The sequence below is a fragment of the Ptiloglossa arizonensis genome, chromosome 5 (assembly GCF_051014685.1).
Source record: "Ptiloglossa arizonensis isolate GNS036 chromosome 5, iyPtiAriz1_principal, whole genome shotgun sequence".
In the NCBI taxonomy this organism is placed as follows: Eukaryota; Metazoa; Arthropoda; class Insecta; order Hymenoptera; family Colletidae; genus Ptiloglossa; species Ptiloglossa arizonensis.
The window spans coordinates 10,061,908-10,076,708 of NC_135052.1; the positions used below are offsets into that span (position 1 = coordinate 10,061,908).

Here is a 14,801-nt window from a genome sequence, read left to right on the forward strand (position 1 = left end):
AGTTTCTTCTCGAAAGCTATTCTCCAAAAGAAAGTATTCTATCGTTATTATTTCAAGTTCGCTTAACTTGTGTTTATTTTTTGCAATCACGAATTTTGGGTTACATTTACTTTTAATCGTAAAAGTAAAGTTTCTTCTCGAAAGCTATTCTCCAAAAGAAAGTACTTTATCGTTATTATTTCAAATTCGCGTAACTTACGTTTATTTCGAAATGCAATCACGAATTTTGAGTTACATTTACTTTTAACCGAAGCGTAAAATTTCTTCTCGGAAACTATTCTCCAAAAGAAAGTGTTTTATGGTTATTATCTCCTGTTCGCTGAACTCGTGTTTATTTTGCAATCATGGACTTTGGTTTACATTTACTCTCGATTAAAATACAAAATGCAGTTTATTGTCTCCCGTTCGCTTAACTTACATTTATTTTCCAATTACGAATTGTATTTACTCTCGATTAAAGTTAAAGTATCTTTTCGAAAGCTATTCGAAGTAAGAACAATTTTTTGTTCGGTGTTTCGTAAAGTTTGGCGAAGTCTTTTACACGAAACACGATCACTGTTCTTAAAACACACGGAGTATCCTAACCAGAGACGGACAAAATTTTCTCCGGATAAATTTAGCGAACGACCGATAGAAATTGAGCAACTTTATATTCGTTACGAGTGAAATGAAAATTAGAATTTAAATTTTAAAACGAAATATTTTGCAACGAACGAATCAAACTCTGACCGTCCGATCGAATAAGCTTCGTGAATGAATTTCTATACGTTGGTTTTATTGATCGCTATACATCGGTTTTATTCGAATAAAATGCTTGACATATTTCCGATCTTGACTCTAGACTGCGAAAGTTGTTTAAATTTACTGCAATTCTGTTTATTTCGATGAAAATGGTACCACGAATATAGGAACTATTGGAGAAAGAATCATTTCCAATTTTTCGTTCGTTTTCATTTTAAATAGATATTAATTTGTACGCGTATCGCTGAACATTTACATAACACATTGTATGTAAAATATTCGTGGAATATCAATAGGAATCACTATTTACGTGCAACTACGTTTGCAGTTGTAACGATTAAATGCATCCAATGTAATAGAAAACAATCCTTTTTGTCTAATAAGTAACGTTATTAATGCAAAAAGTATTATTATTACTAAAGTTTCGCTTTGAATCTGTTACATAGTTGAATTCATCGATACGGCTTATTTAGCAGATCATGCTTCAGACGTGATGCTATTAATCGGTTGTACAGTCTCCAATTACTCGATAGTTAATTAGCACGATAATTAGTTTGAATAGACCGTTCAAACGATTAATAACGTCACGTCTAAGACAGCATCTACTGGATTAAGCTTTCCGATGAATCCAGCTAACAGATCCGATATGAAACGCAGCAATATTGTTCTTTCTATCGAAAGTATTAATTGTTATGAAATCGTGTATCGATTGTAAAAGCATCGAAATATTTAAAATTTCTTTTTCGAGTGCCCAACCAAACTTTATTTTGCTATTAGCTAAAAACTACTTCTACTTCAATTACTACTGCTAGTGCTACTACTACTACTACTACTATTGTTATTATAATTACTAAAACCATTATTATTATACATTACAATAAGCATAAGACAAAATATTTTAGCAAAAATTATTTTTATCCAAATTACTTAAAATTAAACAAAATCAAAGTCATTCACTTTCTCCTCCCCGTTTTCGAATCAAAACGCAATGACGAGTAGGTGATAGTATTTCGTTTACTTTTGATAATGTACCTTGTAAACAATTCCACGAATCGAATTTAACAAAATTTTTCACAAAAAATTGTTTCCAATTTTCACATTTTTCCCTCGATCAGGTGGTTGGCAGTATTTCACGAATTTCCAAAAGTGTTGTTTCGAAATTAACGAAATTCTTCGAAACATTCTTTTCAAATTTTCTGAAAAGTAATCGAATTCATTCTGATTTCATTCGGTAACGAATTCATTGTCAGTCGTCAAATTAGCCAGGAATAAAACGAAACCAATCGACGAACAGATATTTTTTTACGTACGCTCCACGTTCAATTTTACGTATCCGCGAGGTTTAAGTTCTAATACGGTAAACATCGCCAAAGTAGATCCCACGTGGAACGAGAGCTCTCCGTAGCTTCGCGTAAACTTTTCGGATTACAAAGGGCTCCTGGGACCGTAATACGTTTGAGAACCGCTGCACTAAAACGCCGTTGGTACTTTGTTCAAATATGTTCCCAGAAATGATCTCCGTGTGTTATAATTCGAAGAGAGGAACCGTGAATAGGGCAACAAATAACGATCGGTGAACATCGAGACGGGACGCGACACGACGCAACGTTTTCGCATAATGGTGTGTCGTGTTTCACGCCCGGCGATCGTCGCTCAAATAAATAAACATTTGAACACGTGATGTAACCGCTGATCAATAATTTACATATTCATCTGTCGTGGCGAGTCGAGTGGTTCTCGCGATGAATTATGGATCTGTGGGAACGAGAACACGTCTGGTAAAAGCTTCCGGAACCGAAGATGGTCGACAAAGGGACCCGCTAATATCTACCCTCTTGCCTCTTCGCTTTCAGCTTCTGTCCATACTCAATTACTTCGGATACGAACCGTTCTGCTTCCGATACGGTCATTACGGGGGCACTTGGTTAAATAAGAGAGGGATTAACCTCGCTTTTCGCGCGGCAGACACCATAAACTATACCACAACGCCGCGGAGAACGTGTACTCGCTCTCGTAAAAAGCTAACGACTCCTTCCACTCTCCACGACTTTCTTCTTCCACTTCCCGTGGGACAATGCATTAGGGGTGTTGTTGGATTTCAGCTGGTTTTATTATTTATCGCACGAAACCGATCGATGTTTTCCTCGACTCGGTGGGAATAAGACAATGGAAACGGCTGGGAAGTCCAACTGCGCGTCGCGCGAACTTAACGCTCGGAGACTCGGTATTGGTGCATCACAGACCGAATTAAAAGATCGCATCTAGGGTATTTTTGGTACTCGTTCGAAGAGAAGAGCTTTTAACGAAACATTTTTACAGTGTACATTAGTTCATCCAAAACTGTATAAAAAGATCACACTGAGGGTAATTTTGGTACTCGTTTAGAAAGAAGAGAGCTTTTAACGAAACATTTTTACATCAGTGTACATTAATACATCCAAAACTGTATGAAAAGATTACACTGAGGGTATTTTTCTTACTTGTTCGAAGAGAAGAGCTTTTAACGAAACATTTTTACACAGTGTACATTAATACATCCAAAACTGTATGAGAAGATCACACTTAGGCTATGTTTCTTACTTGTTCTAAAAGAAGAACTTTTAACGAAACATTTTTACACAGTGTACATTAATACATCCAAAACTGTATGAAAAGATCACACTGAGGGTATTTTTGGTACTCGGTTAGAAAGAAGAGAGCATTTAACGAAACATTTTTACATTAGTGTACATTAATACATCCAAAACTGTATGAAAAGATCACACTGAGGGTATTTTTCGTACTTGTACTAAAAGAAGAACTTTTAACGAAACATTTATCAGTGTACATTAATACCTCCAAAACTGTACGAAAAGATCACACTGAGGGTATTTTTGGTACTCGTTCGTAAAAAGGAGAGCATTTAACGAAACATTTTTACATTGCACATTCCGTGTATTCTCGACGAAACAATAGTTATTTAATCGATAGAGAAAACAACGAAACAAAGACATCCAAAGGTTGAAATCGCGAGTACGATTCATTTATTTAATGTATTTCGTCCTCGTCTTCGCGATACGAAAGTCTCCGTACCCGAAGTAATTATTCGGAATATTGTCCGGATGGTTCGCGGAAGATCTAGGAAAAAGAAGAAACGATGAAACGCTATCGGAAGAGCATCGGCTACGGCTCGGTTGCACTTTCCGATACACCTTGTGTATTCAGAAATTAATAAATTCAAAATATCGAGGTTTTTACTTCTTTTCCTTTTTCCTTCTTTATCTCGACGTTCAACCGGAGAATCAGTTTGCCCGCTCGACGAAAGTTTCGTTTTTCTCCGATAGGATATCGTCACCGGTGCATCGACATATTTTCAGGTTTCAATTCGAAAGATTATTCCCTAACGCGAAATGAATTATTGATACGTATCCCGTGCTACCCGATACTTTGCAAATATGATCGACGAAGCGAAATAATGTTCGTTAATTACAATTGCAAACACAAACCGGTGATTCGTTACACTTAAATCCAGTACTGGGTAATTGGTTCAAGTATTAATGTTGCATCGTTACATTTAAATCCGATAGAGTCGATTAAATACTTGAATTTATTTCTATGCGTCTCGGGAGATTTCTCGGCGATTATTGGATATTTAATCACGATTGTGATATTTCGAGTGTGTAAATTAAGATTCACACGTTCTCGCGTATACGTGCATTGCTCTACGTACCAGAGGAACGTGCACAAGGTACATAAAGCAAGCTGACGGACAGACTTGCACGGTATATGAACACAGTAGTATATATCCAGAGGCGAATGAGTTAAACGCAATTCTCGACGGAAAATTACACAGTTCGTATTATTAAGGTCGTAGACTGTTTTAATATCAACGACATCAGTATATTTAAAATTTCCTTCCGATCCGTTTTAAATCGTGATCAGGAAGTCCTCCGTACTTGTAATATTCCGCACAGTTGCGCGAACTCGTGACCTCAATATCTAAACCCGATATAATCAGTTAACCAAAACTTGGCTATCTACGTATAGTTTGATAACATTTAATCGCCCGACTAATGAAAGGTTTTATCCGAGGAAAGATCGATCGAGAAAGTCCCCGTTTGTTTCAATACTCCACCCTATGTTTCGACACTTATTCGTTCATCTAAACAATTTATCGTTTAAACTTCTAATTTTTCACTCTTTAAATACCTCTTTAAATGACTCCTTTTCGTTGTTATTTTAGGCGATACTGCCCTTTCTTCGCGCGTAATTGTTCGATAAATTGAACTTGAAAATTCTACAATATCTTCAAGTCAAAATATTGTTGTAACGCGATTTTCTATATTGTGCGCTTGAAATTTGCATTTACAAATATTCCGTCGAAAGACCAGACGACAAACACTGCTTTTCTCGCCTTACGATACTCGTTGCAATTTTCTTCCACAACGTACGATTCGTTCGAAGTAAAAAATACCTGTGATAAGAATGCATTTGTTGCTCTCTGGTATATTCAATCTCGACAAAAATGTACTGTTATGAATAGCATCTCGAGCTAAGCCTCTTACATTACGCGCGTCATGAAAATCCGAAGGGACTTATTCAACGTGTTAAACTTACGATCCAGCTTATCCCATAAAAAGTGTACAACCATGTAAGAAGACGGTCGTTTGGCTACTGTGAACAAGAAAAATCACAGCGGTGTTATTTCGTTGTGAATGCCTCGCGTTCTAGATTATAATCCATCTTGAAGAAGTACTCTTTCGAACGATAACAAAATTTTGTTAAATATATTATAATTCGGTACCTTGATGAATTTGTTCCACGTTGCTGTTAAATGTTCGAAACTATGGAAAACAATTTTTACTTCAGGCACGAATGGATTGATATTGTGCGACGCAAATTGTGTACAGTAAAATTGAATGTGCATTGCATTTCACGGAAGAAAGAAAAAAACAAAAATCACAATGTAGCAAAAATTCTATATTTTCATAAATTTTTTTCGCGAGAAAACTCGTGAGAAATGTACGGTAATGATCAATCGTTCGTTCCATTTTGACAAAAAAAAAAAAAAAAACGATTCTTTGTTCGATGCGGGATCAAAATTGGCCCCCTTTTCCGCCCCGCTTTTGCGTTTCGCGCATCCTAAAATACATTGCAAAGATTCAACCAGAGAGACATCGATTTTGCGCTACAATACAAATTTCATCACTTTGAAACTTCGTTCCACGAAAATCTTGTTAACCGTATTAATCCTGCTGCATCCACTGCAACAGTACGACTACATTTCTCGTATTATGAAGTAAAATATTACTACCAATTTTGTATATTTTCCTACCTCTGAATGTACTAGTTTCTTTTAGTTTTACACGAATAACGTTGGCATACATTTTGACACGTATTTAAAAACATCTCCATAAAACAGAGTGTACGTACCGCCATTAGTAATTTAAATGCCCTCGCGTTTCGCGAAAAGAATTATTACAAATATAATAAACATACGCAAAATTGTAGCATCGTTATTTTTCGCGTATTTCAAGACCACGCCAGGAGAAACGATTTTCATCGTCCGAAGAAACTTTAAAACGCAAATTATCGTACGCGATTTTGCAATAAAAATCATTCGAACTAATTGTACGTTCTTAAAACGATCGATACACGCGAAAACGGAAAGTAAATATTAATCTTCGTCGTTGCGAAACAATTCGAAAGCGAAAAGATCAATTTCCCCAATAATTTGCCTTCTTTCGAACCGCATAGTATCGAACATCGATGTTACTCGAAAACAATTCGAGATAAACGTGAGAAAATTATATCACGAACGTAAGAAACAACTGTTCTCTCAAGTGCAACCCGTTTGCAGCGAGACCACCGCTATTTTTCTTCCCGCTTTTCCAAATTCTACGTTACACTCGGAATCACAGTTTCTGCTCTCCTTTCCCGTACACAATTCCGTACCACCGTTTTCATCCCTTATCCTGAAAATCCATTAACGTTCATCTATTTCAACCTCGGGTATGGAAAGTCACGTTAAAAAAAAAAAAAAAGAAACAAACAAACAAAAAAGAAAACGAAGAAAAGGGTCATTCCGGTATACGAGTACCGTGTGAACAATGTAACATCTAGACAACAACGATACCGTTTTTTTCTCTTCTTTTTCTTTTTTTTTTTTTTATTCCTTTTACTCCTCTTTTCTTCGTCAAGTTCCATGTTTATTCTCTTCTCCTTTTACTTTCGGAGAAAGAGACGAATTCCGTGGAGGAACGGGTTTAAATATCTCGGGCTACGAAACGGGACTCTGACGACTATTCAAAGCTGATTCCTCCGGAGTATCGCTCGCTTCGTTCGAATTGCAAAACAGGTTTCCTAAAAAATGTTGCAACGAAACCTCCACCGTCCCGCCCCGCCCCCAGCCCAACCGCCATCCGATCCTACGGAGTTCCTTTCCGGTCTCGGTTCCAGCGGCCACGTATTTTCCAAGGGAACACTTACCTACCTTAAAACTGACAACACGCTTCATCGTTCGCTTTTCGACGACAAAGACCGGCCGACAATGAATAAAAGTTCCACGCGCGCTGTTCCCCCGTTCTTCGTTGGAACGGTCCTAATTTCGGAAATAGAAACGAGGGAAACTTCTCCTATGATCGTGTCAAGTGTGCGTTATTATTCCGATTCGGAAAAGTCGCGAACACCGTGGCCCGGTGAGGAACGGGGCGAGCAGAAATAATTAACTCTCGAACAAACTTTCTAACAAATGAGACTAGAAAGTTCGGCTGGGAGATGAAAGTACGCCGGAGTGGTAGTTTAAGCGAGTTCGGATCCTTTTCTATTAGTCGTATAATTACTTCCCCGTTTAGTTTAAATAATTCTATACGATATTACCAATTTCCTGTTAACCCTTTCGGTGCTGAGCTGGAAACTGTACACGAGTAGGGATGTTATCGATGATGCTCGAATCGAATTCAACACCGAGTGTGTGTATCCTTTAACTTACTATTTTCTGAAATTTTTGCACGCTTTGCTTCATTTTAACACTAATTTCTAAGCGAGTACAATCGTCGAGAAATGAAAATTGTGAAATTAATTCAACGTTGACGCTGTCCTTGCAAAATTCAAGCTGAGTTTGTTTCATTCACGTCCCCGGATGGTAAAAAATATTAGTACAGCCCTACTCTGTAACGAGAAAAAAAATATTAAATTTATTAACAGCAAATCGGAAAAAACGAACGGGTATTGTTTTGTTACTGAAACTTTTCAAGAGCCCCTTTTTGTTGGATACCTCTAGGCGATTGGCTAGGTTTCTCTGTGCGTCGATTTGGCATTGAATATAACATATAGTGGAAATTTTAATTGAAATTCTATTGTTAACGTTAAAATACTTCAATTCGAAAAGTTTCCCCGATGTTCAAAATAATTGAGAACTCTTTCCGGATATATTGTAGAAACATTCAACAGATTTAGAATAATTCGAAGATTTATCGAATCTGACTTATATTAAAAGGAAAGCTCGAGGTATACGATTATACAAACTGATTAATTGTTTTCTTCCATTATAATAAATTATATTCGTTGTATCGTACGATTAACGTAATAAATATAATATGAGAAAATTCCCGATAAAGAGAACCACGAGCAAATTCATTATATCTTTGCTTACATTTAGAATCGTTCGACTTACAATCGTTCAAATTTTGAAACAAAAATTGAACAACAATCTACCGTCTACTATCTAATCTCATATATATATATATATATAATTTCGACCTAATCTATACCAAAGAACCGTCCCAATAGACATCTACCTCCACGAACCAATAAAATATTCATCGTAAGAAGGTCAGCGAGTAAATTCTTCTACAAGTATTACCAAATCGTTGTCGAATCTATTGTATCCACCGAAAGCACTTTTCGTCGTCACGATGTAATTGTTCAACGTCATTATCGTCACGGTGCTTTGAAAGCCGCTGAGCGGGAATCAATTTCCTACAGACGCTAAATAATCAGCGAGTCGATAAATGTTGACCAATTTGCATCTCACGTTACCCCGGGGCTTCTGTGATTACACGAAATTGTCAGTGTCTGATCAAAGATGCAACGCGGCCTCAGGTGCGTTCAAAGCCCCCTTTGCAACGTGCGTCGCGTTCGTGCCCCTCGGACGGACATCCATTTCAATAATTACAAATCTTATAATTGACACTTAAACGTAAAATGAATCGATCGGGTATTAACGCGGGTCGTCGCGACGATTTCCCCCGCGCCGTCATCGTTAACGCATTATGCTCGAATAGTTACCGTTTCGACGCGAGCTTGACACCGATCTTCCCTCCAGCATGCGCTAATTAACAAACCCGTGCGTTTCGCTGATTACGCGTTACAGATCGACACGGATAATTAAATCCACCGAGCCCCGGGATTTCGAAATGATTATTTTTACCGTAGAAATTTCTTCCGGGAATTAACAAAGACCGTTACCAGTCGGGATTTATTTACGTCGAAAATGTTTTCAACCGCCAAATGTAGCGTGCAATTATTCGGTAGAATTATTCTACGCTCCGACGAATAACATTCTACAGGTCTAAGGGCGACGTTACTCCTATTTGTCGTTTATTCGTCAACTACTTCGTGTTTTCTAACTCGTAGAATACGTATTTCGAGTAGACACGCGTACATTGAATGGTGGAAACTTCCTCGATTTGTACAAAAGACAAATGGTTATACAAACGTTAAATTAGAGTCTGTTCGAAATGTTTTTTTCCGTGTAATGTTTGAATAAAATAGAAGGGAGAGAAGAGAAGAAATTCGCTATAAATTAGGCGATGAGCTGTGTTACCGACAATTTTGTATTTTATTGACTCAAGTGGTTTCAACCCGTTGGCAATGTTACGTTTATAGCGGTTTTCTTTTTTCATCTACTAAACGAGAATTTTGAAGATATATAATCCGATACTTTGAAAGGGGTTAAAATTGCATCATAGCCTTTCCAGGCACGTACAGCCAAATTTAATTTTCGTCGTCCACTTGTCTTGCTACATATTATACAGAATGACTCTAGAAATTTCTTGCTAAGTGTAAATCGATATCTAGGATATTGACGCGGGGGAAAAAAATGTAACAGCACGGTTAAGGACTACCTCCTCGGAATACGTAGGTATAATTTTGTCTCGGATGTAACGAGGCGATGTAAAAAGTGGACTACTTTTTAAGTAAAACTCCGCGGAATAAATTGATGCGCCTCGTCGTTGTGCATACGCAAACGTTGCGACAAGAATATGAAAAAATAAATCTTTCACCTTTGCCGCTGTTCAAAGTACGGCCAACGCTAATAAGCTGAATTAAAACTTGTCGAAAGATATATCGACCGTGTAATAATGTCAGAAATACAAAGTCCGACACACCTTCCCGCAGTTGCAAGAGTTTATGAAGTTCCGGTTCATAAATTCGCGTTAAAGTATAAACGAGCTATACGCTCCTTCTCGGCAGACCAATCGTTTATCAACCCTTTCGTACCTTCGTGCATGATATTTTAAAATAGAAATATTCGTTCGTACGTGTTACGTCGTACGTTCGAAAACTGCGCGAAGATCAATCTCGATATTGTTTTCCAACGTACGTTTACAATTTGTTTTAGTATCGTTGAAAGTGTTTTCTAACGGAGACACGAGGATCACAATTTTTTCGAACGAAAAATAAATGCAATTTCAGCGCGTGAAATATAAAATTTCATCATTTATTCGACCGTTTTACGCAAACTTATTATCTTCAAGATTTGTGCGAAATACGTTTAAAAATGATACTCGATTGATTGTTCCGACATTGACTCTTTTTGTATATACATATTTTTTAAACGGCAAATTTTAAACAAAAATTGTCCTGTACAAACAGTCCTTAGAAATGGCAAAAATTATTTCTCGAAAGATATCACACGCGCGTTCGAAAAAGAAAAAAAAAACCGTCCCTTTTTCGATACTCGAACGTGTCTCTCGGTAAACAAAAATTAGTCGAGAGTTACTCTCGATTAGAGTACGTGTCCACTATACATGTAGGTCGAAAGGGGAAAAAGGTTGTCACTTGCGCCCCCTACCCCCTGCGCCCCGAGAAAAAAAAACACACGCACACTCCTACTGGAAAATAGGCGGAATGCCAGAGGGTACCGAGGAAAAAGGTTGAAATAAAATTGACTTTCGAGTAAATTTCACTGAAATTCGGTCGTGCTCGATCGCAGTCGAATCATTTAACGCGATTTCGATGCGCGGTTCGTTCGAAAAGTATTGCGCGCCCCGTTTCGAAGGGCAACGGGATGTAAATAGCGTGAATTACAGTGAGTTTTAGAGCGTTAAAATGGGCCGAGAGGTAGAAGAGGAGGAGAAGCGAAAGGCAACGCATAGATGAAGTGTTCTCTTGGTATAGCAGAAGCATCGGGCGTGCGTGAAAGCTTAATGAATGGATATTCGGTGGAATCCGTGGAAACCACGAGCCGTCGCTTCGATGTCCGTGGGAAACGGGAAATATTTCGATCGGTCGTGTCATAAATCGTCATCGGTAGCGACTCGATTGATCGATACTCGCCGCCGTGACCGGGCCGCGTGCCCCGTACCGGAATTACAGCGACATAATAAATTAATTTCCCGATCGAGGGTCCCGTAATACAACGAAACGCGCGTACGAGCCACGGGCTGGTCCCACCTTGAACGAAACTATCGATTTCTCACGGTTTCGAACCACCACGCAATTTATGTATCAACCGACTATAGGGATTTTGGTTGTTTACCCTCTTGTACAGGTAGGTGCAATTATGGTCGATCAACGATGCAGTTGTGCCGCTAGAGCGCCGCCTGTTGTTTCATCGCTTTTTGGTTTCCGCCAGTGGCTTTGAATTTTCCTTAAATCACTCACTGTATCTATCTACCCGTCTATCTATTTATCTTTCCGTCTCCGTCTCTGTCTCTCTGGCCAGCAATTTCGTGCACCGAGATCGAAACGAATCGAACGCAACAATAGCCGTCTCGATGACCGGTTCCTCGCTCGACAGCCAGTACTCGTATTTGCACGACCTATTTATTCGTTGGTCCGCGACTCACGGTTGACGTTCGGGACGACGATAACCAGCGATACCCTATCCGAGCGAATTTTTCAGACCACCGTGATGATCTCAATTACGAGCGCGATTCTTTCCCGAGTTTTCGATCCGTTCGTTACGACTTTCGAGAAATTCCACGCGAACAGATCACGAATCACGCACGAACGTAAGTACGAGGCAATCGGAGGAGAATACGTAAGGAAATTATTAGCCGCGTGGAAGTGATGAAAGTGATCGTTGCATTTCGCGAAGAAATTTTTGCAAGCTCCGAGGAACAGAACCGTAAATAGTTGTCGAGACTTTAAATATGTATATAAAGAAAGAATCGTTACCGTTTGGAAATTAATATGGAAGATTTAACGTTTGCTTCCTCGTGCAAAAGTAAATTGGGGTATCGACTATGAACTCTGAAAAAAAGTTTCTACAGCAGGAAAAGTTTTATCTTCGACGTTAAAATATTTGGAAAAAGAAGATACTCTTTTGATAAAAATTTCTAAAGCAAAGGGTGCAAAAAAATATTATTCGTAACTGTGACATCTACTTAAATGGATGATAATTCGAAGCTATAGCATCCGAAAAGTAGACAGGCGAGGAAGAACTACCCGTCTTATTTTTGTTATCGTCTCATTGTTGTACCGTAGGATAACTTTTGTTCGCTTTATCGCTGCTCGAATTCACATTCGATCGAGCTGAAAAAACTATTTTTCCGCAGAAAATGAAAGTTCATCGATGCGTTCGGTTATCGCAAAACGGTCAATTTCTGAGAAATAAAGGAAAAAAATCGACAATAAACACAAAGTTCTCTATAATTTCGCCGCGTAAGAGAAGAACTCGGTTAACGACCTAATACGATAATCGAGGAACCGGGTACGCTCGATTGCCCCGGATAATTTGCGAAAAAACTTCACTTACCTTCGCGAGTGAAGAAAAAAAAATCCGCCCGAATCGATAACCCGATCCAACGGTATCACGATTTATTATAGAGAAACCAACGTACAGAATCACCGGGCTCGATCGTGGCCGCCTCGTTCACGTCCACGATACGGATACAACCGTGTCGGTGGGGGGGTTGATTTATTATGCAAAAATAAAAACAGAGTAAAAGAAAAAAATATAAAAAAAAAACTACGGAATCAAATTTTACTGCTCGGGGCTCCATTTTCGAGAAAATTGATTTGAAAAATTCATCGGGCGTGCGTGCGATTGAGTACACACTGGCTCGAATAACATTTGTACAGTGGCTGCCGCGAACTCGCGCCTACCGCCGCGCACTCTAGCGGAGACCGTCCCGTACTAAACGCAACCGATGCGCGGAGTAAGTGCGCGTAAAAAATTGCCACTTCATCCGACGGACAAGCCCGTGAAGAGGGAATCGGTGGCGCCTGAAACGCGCTTTCGTTTGTTTTCGATTTATTTTTGCGCACGAGGAACTCCAACGCGCCCCGGTACCGTTTGAGGAAATGAAAAAAAAAAAAAAAAGGGAAAAAGAAACCCGCGAAACTCGACGCAAAAAAATTGCAAAAATATTTCAAAGCTTCGCGATCCCACGAAAGAGGGTCTCTCTCTCTCTCTGTCTCTCAAAGGGCCTTGGGGTCTCGACGAAGGGTCCCGAAACCAGCCCCCTCCCCCTCTACCCATGGCTTTTGATTCAACTTTACGAGCACGTCGGAGAGTCGTGGCTCTCGACCATAAGTAGCCGCCGGTTGTCTTTTGTTTTAGTTGGTTTCCCGTATGTTTACCCGAGTTTCGGCTTTGCATGGCACGTTGCATCATTCCGCCCCGACTTCACCGTGTTCCTCACGGCCGCTGAGCAGAACGACATCGCTCTGCGACGGTAGCTCCGGTTACGAATCGACCAGGAGTCACCTAGGCCCGCACTATAGCGATTACAACATGCCTAGGAGTAACTCACCTGTGCCTAAATACAATAGCTTGAAGCCACGTCAAAGGAAGCACAAACGCTCGCAGTTCTACTCGCTGAGACTCTGCCGGAGGCACGAGACCGTTCACAGGAAGTATCACCTATACACTATACCGATATACAAGTGTCCCCATAAAAACGGGAGCACCAGCACGATAACCACGATCGTACGTTCGAACACACCCTCGTTGACCAATCAACGTTCGATCGACGATCGATCGAACCGATCGACGGCATCGACGATCACCGTGCCGGCCACGCCACCGATCCCGGCGCCCAGGAAATGCAGGAAGACCGATCCCTCGAAACACACATATCAAAACGTTCCTCCTCCCGTTTTTCCATCGAAAAACGCTTCGCTGCCTAAGACTAAGGTTTGTCGATTACTTTGTGTCCTTCTGTAGCAAGTAACGACCCGCTACATTCGGTGCTCGAGGACGTTGCTGGTGTCTCGAGGAAAACGCACGCTCGAACGAAGCTAGCCTCGCGATCGATCGGAATTGATCGCTGTCGCCCGATCGGAATTGATCGTGGTCAAGTAACGATCGTTTCCGATACGTACCTGGCTACGAATCTGTGTGCCCTTCTTTCGAGCCGTGACGTTTTTCTACCGCCCACGTCGCGGAAAGACCGAAGAGAAATGGTATTTTGAATCCCCGTCCGGGATCCACCTCGTTGTCCTCGCGAACCACCGCGGACGATTAATCGCATCGATTGTTTTATCATCCGTCCGGAGAGGTAATTTGTCAAGTATAGGGACCAATCGCCGTGAAACGGAGCACCCGAGTGCTCCGTCTTGGAATCGAAGATCGTGGACGTCGAGACGGGTTCGTTGCGTAATTTTCAAACATCGCGATTCAACGTTTCGTGAATCGATTCTGGATAATTTCCTTCCACCGTGAAACGGTTGTTAATTTTCTAAATGGACAGGAACAGGATATTCGAGATACTTGTCCAGCCGAGAGAGAAAAGTGACCGGCGTTTCGAGCTACGAGAAATATTTACAGAATTGTTTAACAGTGTTTTTCGATCTGCCAGACGGAATTTAAAAATGTAAAAGGGTCGATGGACGATCGGTTCGACCTT

At 40.0% G+C, this 14,801-nt stretch overlaps 1 protein-coding gene across 11 annotated transcripts in view; it reads left to right on the forward strand.

Annotated features, from left to right (window-relative positions):
* Positions 1-14,801, forward strand: part of LOC143146703 (hemicentin-1-like) — a 382,634-nt gene that overhangs the window by 331,043 nt on the left and 36,790 nt on the right. For 7 of the 11 annotated variants that reach the window (XR_012992051.1, XR_012992054.1, XR_012992053.1 and 4 more), the window contains one exon: positions 13,514-14,089. The exons of the other annotated variants lie outside the window; for them this stretch is intronic. Coding sequence is in view for 3 of the 7 variants with exons in the window: in XM_076311232.1 (XP_076167347.1) it covers positions 13,514-14,089 (576 nt within the window). In the remaining 4 variants the exon portion in view is untranslated. The remainder of the gene's footprint in view (positions 1-13,513; positions 14,090-14,801) is intronic. 11 annotated transcript variants of the gene reach the window in all.